The following is an 11,641-nucleotide window of genomic DNA, read 5'->3' as shown; positions in this document are numbered from 1 at the left end:
TGTTTATCAACCTGCGAAGTAGCCTAATACAGCTTCTTCATCCACAGGATCATCGACAAAAGGAAATGCCATGTTTTGAGAAAAAAACGTTTTATAGTTAGTCTTATTATTAGCAACATGGTTAATAAACCAACCCTGTTTTTTTATTCATGCAGATATACATACAGAGGCCTGTACTACGAATCAAGATCAACATTTGCCCTGGATTTCTTTCAGTTACCCAGCTTCACTAACAACCGAGGTCCCGCATAAGCTGTGTCACGACGCTGGTTATCAACTCAATCAATCCAGGGTTTCCCAATCCAGCGACGTGCGCGTTCACATAAAAGAGGCGCTGTTTACACAGCACGACCAATCGCAAACATCTACCAGAGCCGCATATTTTATATAAGAAGAGCAAATTATAATTCTACATAAATATGAAGAGCACAGACACGGTTTTGCAGGCAAAACGCAATACAGTCGCTGCTTCCTAAAACAGGAGGAAAGCTGGCAAAAAAATAGCCGACGCTGTAAATGCGTAAATCGCAACACTTATCAATATCTTCCCCATCAGTCAGGCACTATCTGACCATAATTACACTTGTCCTTTCCATAAACTGCCGTTGCTTTAGCCTATTATTTCAGTTGCAACCCTGGCAGTGGAAGCGATCGTGAGAGCAAATAAAATATAAAAACATAATTCAAACCGCTTTGGGCATTGGCAACACACGGCTCAAGATGCCGATAGCCTATATGTAATTCCCTCCCATTAAAATCTATATATTTCATAAAAATACCCATCTGGGAATGTTAACGGGGTTGTCGGTCTCTAAATGTTTTAACTTATATGAGCATCCCTCTCGGTCCGTGTACTTGGTGGCCAACGGATTTTCGTTTTGAAAAGAAAAAAACAAAAACGAAAAACGGCCAGTTTCCCAATTACCATTAGTAAATAGGAAAACAAAAAACGGAAAACAACCCATTATTCGTTTTTTGTTTTGATATTAAAAAACGGAAAACGAAAAACAATCTCGTTATCCGATTTTCTTTGATGTATTTGTAGATGGAACTCGGAAATTAAAATGTGTGTATAAATCTTATTCCTTTGTCAGTACCCGATCTGTACCGCCTGTAAAATCCGTTCTGTGCACTGCCTGATCAGTTCTACGCTTGCGCGAACACCGGCAAACTTCACAGCTCTATGCACGCATTGGCGTAAGGATGTTTGGACATTCCCGGTTACCGGAAGAAAACATTAGACAGTGACAGTAGACCGTTATGATGGCAAAGATGAAGTTTACAAGGTGTTTGCTGGAGTTGCCTAAAGTATCTGTTAATGATATACGGAGGTCGTCCGGCCATCCAGTACAACACCATGTAGCAAATTAAATAAAGGCTTCAAATTTTACGTTTCGTCATTTCTTTACAACTTTGAAGGTAATTTGCTAACGCTAGCTAGCCTGAGCTAGAAGCCTTGCTTTGGTGTTATAAGTCATGACTCCGTCCTGCTTCAGGTTAACCATGTTTTAAATAAAGTTTAAGCATGTGTATACCTCTCACTTCATGTGTTTGTACTTTTATGAAAGTATCAGGTAAAAACAGGGCTACAAATGAAATCTCTGTGAGAGACCAGCATACTCCTAGCAAACTATTATGTAGCTCAATGCTGGACATTTCACCCCTAATTCCGGTCACTTTACTGTATTTGTATTTGTTTAGTATTTGGTTTAGAAGCCATTATTGGTGATTTTTTACGGTACAAAGTCCTGCTACATACGTACATAGCTAGCTATATATGCTCCGCTATGTCGCGTTAGCATGCAGCTACAATAGTTAGCTATGAGTATGCTAACGTTAGATTGTAGTGGAACGAAGCAGCACTTTCTAACGTCAAAAATCGCAGACCAAACACTACACAATCGGACATGTTTCAGCAGGAATGTGACCCGGAATTGGGGAGAATTTAACAACATTGCCAGCTAAGATGACCGTTAGCATGTAGTTACTATAGTGTTTACTGCCGTTAGCATGTAGCTACTATAGTGGTATACAGCAGTGGTGGCTGGGAGAGCTGTCATCCCATCTTCAAAAGGACACTTATGTACGTTTACACTTCATCGCATTAATAATAGACAGTCTATGGTTATTAGTCAAGACGAAGTATTAAAGGTAAAAACATTAACGTAAACAACACAACAACGATGTCGCTACACGGTTTTGGATCAGTGACAAGTTTCGAATGTTTGTAGCTATGACTATTGTATAATAAAGATTTAATAAAAAAGTTGTAATGTTTGGTCATAAAGTGTTGACACATGTTACTTATATACAGTCTATCGTGCAGGCAGAACGGATCGTGTACCGACAGTTACAAATCGCACAGGGACATTGTTAGTTTTCTACTACGTAATTATGCGCATCCACAGAACGGATCTTACAGGCGGTACTGGCCAATAAATGCTATTGAAGGGCGGGTCTTGGCGTGGCGGGAGTAACTTCCGGGTCACGAAAAAAATACCAATGCAAAATTAAGGAATACGACTTATACACACGTATTTTAATTTCCGAGTTCCATCTACAAATACATCAAAGACAATCGGATAACGAGATTGTTTTTCGTTTTCCGTTTTTTAATATCAAAACAAAAAACGAATAATGGGTTGTTTTCCGTTTTTTGTTTTCCTATTTACTAATGGTAATTGGGAAACTGGCCGTTTTTCGTTTTTGTTTTTTTCCTTTCAAAACGAAAATCCGTTGGCCACCAAGTACACGGACCCCTCTCTCCCCCTCTCCGCGCACCGAGCTCCGCCTGATCTTACCGTCCTAATTTTCACCGGTTGCGGTGACGCCGTTAATCGTGTGTTGATTGGTCAGTAGGCGGTGCTATTACACCAGTTGATCTCTAATCTCCAACATAACCGAGAAGGGTCCAGCTGCGGCTTGCGGCAGCTGGACCCTGTTTTTCACGCCACGCCACGCCCCGTCCGCTCACGCCACGCCCCCATCCGCTCACGCCACGCCCCCCGGCCGCTCACGCCACGTCCGACTTACAGCTTCATATTGCCAGTGAGTACCAGGTAAGCTACTGATAATAGAGTTATTTAGCCCGGCTTGTTTAAAATTAATATTAGGTTACTATCTACAGCTATTGATGTTGATGTTGATGATAGCTTATAGTTAACACGGTGTGTTAAAAGTATGCTAAAGTTAGCTGTGTCAGTGTATGCTAACGTTAGCTTAGCCTGTCACAGAGTTAAGCTAACTCTGACAGTTAGTGTGTGTGTGTGTGTGTGTGTGTGTGTGTTTGAGTGAGGTACTTCAGATGATGATAGTTTTTATTAAATGAAATATGACAGAGTTTCAGAAACACTACAAAGTGACATAGTCACTTTAATGTAATTTGAGTTATTGAGAATTGGCTACATTCAAAAGTTAAAGCTTCTTTTACTAACATTGTGTTGTATACATCATTTCTTCCTCTTCTCTTCAGTCTGTTCTGCCAGAGCACAATGATCCTCAGTTGGTACCGACCTGTGATTCACAGTACAAGTGTCCCCTTTGTGAAAAGAAGGGAGACTTGTGTAAGCTGGTCCCTCATTTACAGGGCCACAAGCGAAACACAGTTAAACATGCAGGTATTTTTTTTTGAAAAACATACAATGTGATATTAAATATCTCATGTTTTATTTAAATAACTGACTGCAAATTTTGGTATCGCCTCATAACTGTGGTGAACAATGAATGAAATTTAAGACCTACACGTTAAAGTACATTAAAATGCAGTGTCACAATAGTAGTTGTAAAGTTAATAAATGTATTCAAATTGAATAAAAGCAACACAGAGTAATATAATAATAGTAAAAATAAAAATGCGGTCTGGCATATCTGGCTTCATTATTATTGCTACATGACATTTCACAACATCATTACTGCATTGTCAGATGTATTTTAAACATCAGAAGAAACAGAACTGATTACTTTGTATGTACCACCCTGACACATGCTTCCCAGGACATTTACTTTGTCATTGAACTTTTAACAAATAGCTCTGAGCATCTGAAAAAGGAAAATTAGATTTATGTAACAAATAAATAATACAATTACTATTCTTTTTATGTAACAAAGGGGTGTGAAAAAATAATTTAATATGTACTTGCTGCATTTATTTACTCTCTTTTTCTCTTTTAGTGCTTCAATCTAGAGAGAGCCTTCTACTCAAATGTACTCTATTGCGACCAGCCCAGGAAAAGGAGAACACACACAGACAGTAGTTGCATTACCAGGACCTACCCATGCAACAAACACAGCTGCTGTCACCCACCTTTTTGTGTCCTCCAATAAGCTGGGACTTTGCTGTGACCCTAGAGACACCCTGAGCTATGTGTGAACCAAACGTTGTGTCAATCCATCCAGTAGATTTTTAAATATTTGGATAAGTGAAAACTTTAAGAGAGACGGGAATTCCTGAGAGAAGAACAGGTTGATCTTCTCAGACCAGAGGTCAACCCGAAGAGAGATGGTGAAAAAGATTGTTCATTGATCACCAGGGTACCAAAAACTCTAAAATACGTACATAAGGTTGTTCGGAACACAACAATTACTCTCACAAAATAAGGAGGGTTTGATGGAGAACAGATGAATAAGATGAAGAAAAACTACAAGAAGGCAAATCCCTACCCAGCCCCATTCATGTCAATCTAACATGTCCTCTCATATATTTACATCCACATCTTCATGGTTGACTCAGTGTTCAGCACTTTTACTGCAGGAATGTTCTTGTTTCAAACCAGCGGGGGTCTTTCTGTGTTCAGCAGCATGTGTTTGCATGTGGTTGTGTTTACTTACAGTACAGTCACGATCTCTCCCATGTCCGTGTGGGTTTCCTTCCTTCCTCCCACAGTCCAGACATGTTGAACAGGTGAAACATTGAATCTAAACAGTCTGTAGCTGTGAAGCCTATTCAGCTTCACTTCTCTTCTCCTAAATAGTGTTATAGCTCATTAGTATATAAGTCAAAACGTTATCACAATATAATTATATTATGTTTATTACTGTGATTTCACCAGTGCATAATCATCAGAATCAGAGGATTCGGTCCTTCCCCTTCATTTATTTATTATCCTAGTTGTGCACAACATATTATCATGTGCAAAACAAGAATAGACCAGTACAGGTACGGATTTACCTACAGTATGTACCTTTGGAGCCTAATAATTACAGTAAACTAACCAATTATTATCATCTCCAGGAGCCTGGTTGACTGAAACGTTTTTACAGCAGAATGAGAATAAACCCAAAGTTATATTATTTAGTCCAAAGCATAAAACCTATCTGCTTTATTTTGTCTTGTCAAGTAGTTTTAATCAGGCAGTCCTCCCTTATTTCCTGACTCTTAACAATTTTCTGTGTTTGACCTAGAGAAAGTTAACAGGCTCTGTCTATTGACTCTCTATTGATTGATATTCTTTCTAATTTCACCTTAAAAAAACACTCTTACTTGTTGGCTTTTAACTGTGCCAAACATGTTCTTCTAAGCCTTACTGTAAGTAATCTGCTGTTTGTGACATACATACCATATGTTTTGATTTTGTTTTTGAATAAAATGTTATTAGCAACAAATTATCTCATTCAAGTCAATTTTATTTATAGTATAAAATAACAAGAGTTATCTCAAGACACTTTACAGATAGAGTAGGTCTAGACCACATTCTATAATTTACAAAGACCAACAATTCCAGTAATTCCCCCAAGAGCAAGCATTTAGTGCGACAGTAGCGAGGAAAAACTCCCTTAACTAAGGCATTGTCCCCTGTTTCTTTCCCATTGCCAAATAATCCTGTTATTTCCTTCCTCCTGTCACCAATATCTTATTCTTCCTCCACTTCTGACCCCACATCTTTAAAACAAAGTCAAATGCATACATTTCCAAGCATCTATGCAGTGGTGAGAGGGATTGAAATTATACTACGGATATAGATTTTTTTTTAAATACATATTTGAAGTTTTGTTGTTTGTATTATAAATTAGCAAATAAAAAAAACCGAATCCAATACAACATGAACTGATGATTGTTGTTTGCAGTTCAATGTATTATGTATTAGCAAATTAAAAAAACGAATCCAATACAATATGAACTGACATTCTATAGTTCCACCCCAAACTGGCTTTTATTTTGAAGGCGAAGAAAATAAGGGGCGTGGCGTGAGCGGACGCAAGCCGCAGCTGGATCATATTGACATAACCTGCTCTCGACCAGGTTAGGTGTTCAGTTTAAGTTACCACGGCGATGTAACCCGGTAACAAGTGATCCACCGTCATGGTACAGAAAACCCTGGGTTGAACCTGAAGTTACCTCATTAACGCCAAATCTTGCTTCGTAGTACAGGCCTCAGGTTACTGGGTGTCATGTTTTTTTGTTATCTTTACAATAAGACCTGTATGGCCCATAATCTAGCGCAGTGGAGCGTTAAAGTTCTTTATTGACCTTGGTTTGACCAACAAAGCTGACTGATGTAGCCTAGTTGAAAGTGCTGGAAAAAAAACATACAGTCAAGTAGCTAACAATGACAGAATGTCATGAGTTAGCTACTATGAACTATTTGGTCATGAGTTTCATACACTTATTGTAATAAAACATATAAAAGCTACAATCCTATCAGATGGGGGACCCTGGGACAAAAGCTTATCAAATGGGGTTCCATGGTCTAATTTGTGTCAGTTTAGTGGTCTTTAAAAGTTTGGCAACAACTGGGTTACGCAACAGGAACTGATACGCATCTTTGTAGGTTTTTATCCGCGAGCCCATTGGCTGTCATGCCCATCCGTCATGATATTAGCCAATCATTGAACAGACAAATGATTTGGGGCGGTTGCCAATTTTCTCCCACGCGTGCGCAATTCAATGTTGTGATTTTAACTGAAGCAACATGTCTGCCTCCATGGTGCGAGCGACCGTCCGAGCCGTCAGCAAAAGAAAGATACTGTCAACAAGAGCCGCACTGACACTGGTAAGTCATAAACTGTGGTTATAAACTCACATAAAATACTTTTCTGTCCTTTAGAACATGTTTATTCGGAAAGTTAGCTAGGTGTTAACGACCATCGGCCCTTATGTAGCTAGCGTTAACGTTACGTGACCCAAAGTTAGCTAAGCTAGCTAGCTAGCTAACGTTAATCATCTGTGACTTGAACGTTACACGCATTACCACTCGGTTCCTACTTTTACGGAGCTTTCCCGTCACATTTCATTGTGTTGATGAGCTTATATCAGCTGATGTGCACACAAGGTCGGCCGTAAGGTTATAATTACCCTGGGCTGAACTAGATGTAACTCCTAGCAAAGGCATGTTGCTAGGCTTCATAGATATGTGTATATCTATGGCTAGGCTTAACGTTAGCTGTTTGTTAATGTTCCATCGACTGCTCTAAACACAATACAGGCAACAGTGCCAAGCCGTTCGACGGTTAACCAAGTTAACCCTCTATTACAATTTTGAAAACAATACACAAGTTAAAATGGTCTTAATTTATGATGGAAGAACTGTTATACGCAGGACTGATGATTGTAAATGTAGCTATACTCTAGTAGTTGTTTTATTTAACCAAGAATAAGACTCATTGAGATTAAAAATCTCTTTTTCAAGAGTGTCCTGACCCAGGCCGGCAGCAGCACAATTAACATGGTTTCAGACTCAAAAAGAACATAACAATTTTAAAATTGAGACACAAGAACAGATTACAGACGTCATTTGTGGCTAGTTTTGACAGCTCTAGGTGTATTGGATTGATCAGATGAAATGAAGAAGAAAAATGAGAAGAGCCTTCCCAGTTACCAGATCTTAACACTAGTTGGTGATTATGGAGGCTTGTTGTGGTCCAACACCTAATAGAAAACGTTGTTTTTTCCTTTAATTTGTCACGTCTCAATCTGTGTCTGATGTCCTCGCATTTATTATACTGAGACATCCGTTGCATGTCACCATCTCTTCCCAAATTTTCTTTTAGCTGTCTAACAGAGGAAAATGTACCAGGAAAGAATCAATAGTTATTGGTAAAGTACTCTCACTGTGGCAAGCTGTCAGTGCAGAGTCATGGTTTTGATATTATGGGCGGTATAAACTTGTTCTGATGGTGAATGTCAGCCTGATGAGCTCTGCTAAGGGTGCTGTTGCAAGATAATGTGAGCGTATGGTGGTCCGAGATAATAGAGTGCGCTGAAGTACGTTGGAAGTCCCTCGAGGCGGAGGCAAAAGCAGATGATGTGTCATTAAAGGGTTCTGCTGTAGTTACTTTCTTGACCTGTCAGGGACTAAGGATAATGATAAACATAAGTTTTACCAAGTGATGCACTATGCACACATACACATATCCCTTAACACCTTCATATAGGGCTGGGCGATATGGAGAAAATCAAATATCACGTAAACCAAATACATCAATGTCGATATTGCGGTGATATTGTAGGGTTGACTATTGGTGCTTTCACAAAATATTTTCACAATGAGATTTTAGATAAATAATCATCAATAATGTGGATATAATGACTGAGTGGGTAAAGGTAAATAATAAAACTGCTAGTTCATCTGGTAAGTTCAGAAAATTACATAACTTTACTGTAATGCAGCCTTTAAAACCAGGAAAAGACAACACTTATGACAATATCATGATATCCAAAATTTAAGATGTCTAGTCTCTTATGTTGATATTGATATCAATATAATATCGATATATTGCCCAGCCCTACCTTCATATAATTAATATTAAACTGCAGAATAACCATCATACCCTTTGTAAATAAAGATAATAGAAATAAGAATTCAAAGATCCAGTACAAAATACTTGTAGGACTTGTATTTCTATTAACTGTACATTCCAAGGACCAAAAGTAAAACACATTTTTTTTTTTTTTTTTTTTTTTTTTTTTTTTTTAAAAGAGATTAAGGAGATTCTCCATTTACACTTGGTTGACAGTGTAGTCATGAAACAACTCCCGGCTGTGACACAGTTAGGATGAACTGAACATTTGGCATCAGTAGCTGCACACATACAGATGAACGCACCGGATTTAAGGGATTAGCACCATGTGGATAATGTGGTTCACCTCAGTCTCCCAAATGCCTCCATGTGAGAGCCCAAACACTGATCTTTTCTGCACCGTCATCCACTCAATTACAGCAGGAGCTACAGGGCTGCCGGTTCAGTCTTTATGCTGTAGGTAATTGCTTATTTCAGACAAGTTGGCCCCTGCAGCAGAACCTTCTCCCAGTGGGGAAAGCACCATAGTCTTTTTCTCTATTGTCATTATTTTTGCTCAGTGTGTTTGAAACGGTCACAATTTTTTGCCAAAATACATAGCTTCCATCTGAATCCAGCATATACAGAGTAACCTTTTTTATCTTCTGTTGTGTTTTCTTTAGACTCCAGCAGCTGTGAACAAGATCAGGTTGCTGTTGCAGAGCAAGCCGGAATATGTGAGTAACTGATACAACCTTAAAACATCATGTCATCAGACAGACAGTGCTGCTCTAAATCACGGTGCTGTGTTGTTTTGAGTTTTAACTTTTCAATAAATTAGGTTTTTCTCATCAAAACAGTTAATCCTGCTTTGGGTTATTAAAGAGTTAACTTTTATCCATATTTAAGAACATGTTATCTTAACCCAATATCTTAGGGGAAAAGATAATGCTGCACAATCACCTTTGTCCTTCCTTTGCTAACGTCACATCTGTTTTTAGGCAACAGATTTCTTGAACTGAAATTTAAAGGTGGGCTAAAGAAAATCTTTAATAATATCTAGAGGCAGGAGAATAATGCAACATCTTGTATGATAACATCCAGTGTGTCTGCTGGTAATGCTACAGCAAAAAAGAAAGGAAAAAGAAATGTCACTTGATGTACTAACTTCAGTTCTATGAGAAGTGCAAGGACAGGAAGAGGGAGGGAGACGGCGCCTGGGTGCGAGCGAGAGATGTGACAATACAGCCGTTTCATACACCAGACGTACTGTATAACGTCTGGCCCCTTATAGCAGCAGACTTCAGTTGCAGTGTAGTTCATATACAGTACTTCCCTGTTGAACAGTAACATCCATGTCCATATTTGCCCATAGTTCCTTGTGACAATGAATTGCAATGTCCATCTGGCTCTTCATAGATCGGTTTGAAGGTTGGAGTGAGAACACGTGGCTGTAATGGACTGACTTACACGCTGGACTACACCAAGGACAAAGACACATCTGATGAGGAAGTGCTGCAGGATGGTAAGCTATGTCTTATTTCTGTGCTTTTCCTGGTAGTAAAAATAATTTGAATGTTTGGGATATGGAGACAAGGAGAAAGGAAAAATAACATCAAATACCCTTTTTTGAGAATGATTCACAGCATGCTTTGCGTTCTGCCACAGCAACCTTTTTTGATACTACCACGCGGGCGTGCTAAAGATGGAAATGTTCAATTTCTACACATAGTGGCTTTAATAAAGCAATTTTTTTTGTGGAGTTTAAGGGCTTTTTCACAGTTTGCAACGTAACATTCTGGCTGAGTATTGACACCAAGGTTAGACGAACTTGGGAGTAGTGACCGCTCTACTGTGACTCTCTTGCAGGCGTGAGGGTGTTCATAGCGAAGAAGGCTCAGCTGACCCTTCTGGGAACTGAGATGGACTTTGTGGAGTCTAAGCTGTCCAGTGAATTTGTCTTCAACAATCCCAACATAAAGGGCACATGTGGCTGTGGAGAAAGCTTCAACATGTGAGCATCATGGAGCCTCCGTCCTCCCGTAACCTCCCTGCTCCAAACCCTGTCCCATCCGTAAAGACGGAGAGACTGAATGTTGACGAGGAAGACGAACATGAGGACATCTCTGAAATATGGACGTGCCTGCGTTCCTACCACTGCTCTTACTGCAGACCACTCGCACACACACACTTGCGAAGCCCAAGTATGCAAATTCATGCTTAGAGTAAGGTTTTAATAGTCTGTGTAGTCAAAACTATCTCAACATGTTGATTTTAAGTTCAGATACCTCAGATCTTGGCAACTGCTTTTGTATACGCGGCCATGCATCTAAAAAACCTTAGAAGGACCTCAAAAGCAAGATGTTTTTTAATTTAGTGACTGGCTGGCGTTTTACACACATATACGCACATTATTTTCAGAAATTATGACTTGTATGCAGTAAGAAATGGTACAATATGGCCTAGGAACATGCTCACTGAAGCTGAGAGTTGTTCAGGTTTAAGTTGGTCAAGCTACCAGGATGAAGCATGATACTGTTAAGTATTCTGTTTTTAAAGTTTGAATCTATCCACCAAAATCCATAAACCAACATCAGCTGTTGATAAACACACTGTAAGACAGTGTACTATTAGCCCAGTGTCATGTACCCAGCAGTATGCAAAAGTGGAAGAGTTTGAAAACTGCTTTATTAGTTTGTAAAATGTATATTTATCTCTGTGTGTAAATATAAAGAATGTATATCTCCCTTGAACCACGCAAGCGCACAAAAAAAGTAACGCACAAAACATGTATTCCTCACTTATGAGTACATGGCGTTTATGTTATTTTTTTTTTTCTTGATCAAAGACAGGACTTGTGTTTGTACTGTGCAATATGTCTGTGTACATATGAAATAATAAATGGCTAAATCTAGTAATACGAAAT

At 39.0% G+C, this 11,641-nt stretch overlaps 1 protein-coding gene and 1 long non-coding RNA gene across 2 annotated transcripts; both read left to right on the top strand.

Moving 5' to 3' along the window:
• The first annotated feature begins 2,997 nt into the window (after positions 1 to 2,997).
• LOC116054293 lies at positions 2,998 to 5,463 on the top strand. The gene is made up of 4 exons (XR_004896712.1): positions 2,998 to 3,059; positions 3,473 to 3,617; positions 4,171 to 5,352; positions 5,403 to 5,463. It is a non-coding gene; the product is annotated as an uncharacterized LOC116054293 (long non-coding RNA).
• Positions 5,464 to 6,718: 1,255 nt separating this feature from the next.
• isca1 (iron-sulfur cluster assembly 1) lies at positions 6,719 to 11,635 on the top strand. Its single transcript, XM_031305774.2, has 4 exons — positions 6,719 to 6,989; positions 9,399 to 9,452; positions 10,135 to 10,240; positions 10,585 to 11,635. The coding sequence occupies exons 1-4, from the start codon at positions 6,909 to 6,911 to the stop codon at positions 10,731 to 10,733; spliced, it is 390 nt and encodes a 129-aa protein (XP_031161634.1). The 5' UTR covers positions 6,719 to 6,908; the 3' UTR covers positions 10,734 to 11,635.
• The last annotated feature ends 6 nt before the right edge of the window (positions 11,636 to 11,641 follow it).

This window comes from Sander lucioperca, chromosome 2 (genome assembly GCF_008315115.2).
Source record: "Sander lucioperca isolate FBNREF2018 chromosome 2, SLUC_FBN_1.2, whole genome shotgun sequence".
NCBI lineage: Eukaryota > Metazoa > Chordata > Actinopteri > Perciformes > Percidae > Sander > Sander lucioperca.
Note: the sequence above shows the minus strand (reverse complement) of the source record. Positions and strands in the feature narration are given on the sequence as shown.

Coding starts and splice junctions, on each gene's coding strand:
- isca1 (XM_031305774.2), top strand. CDS start 6,909: ATGTCTGCCTCCATGGTGCGAGCGACCGTCCGAGCCGTCAGCAAAAGA. Junction 6,990..9,398: donor CAAGAGCCGCACTGACACTG/GTAAGTCATAAA, acceptor TGTTTTCTTTAG/ACTCCAGCAGCTGTGAACAA. Junction 10,241..10,584: donor TGAGGAAGTGCTGCAGGATG/GTAAGCTATGTC, acceptor ACTCTCTTGCAG/GCGTGAGGGTGTTCATAGCG.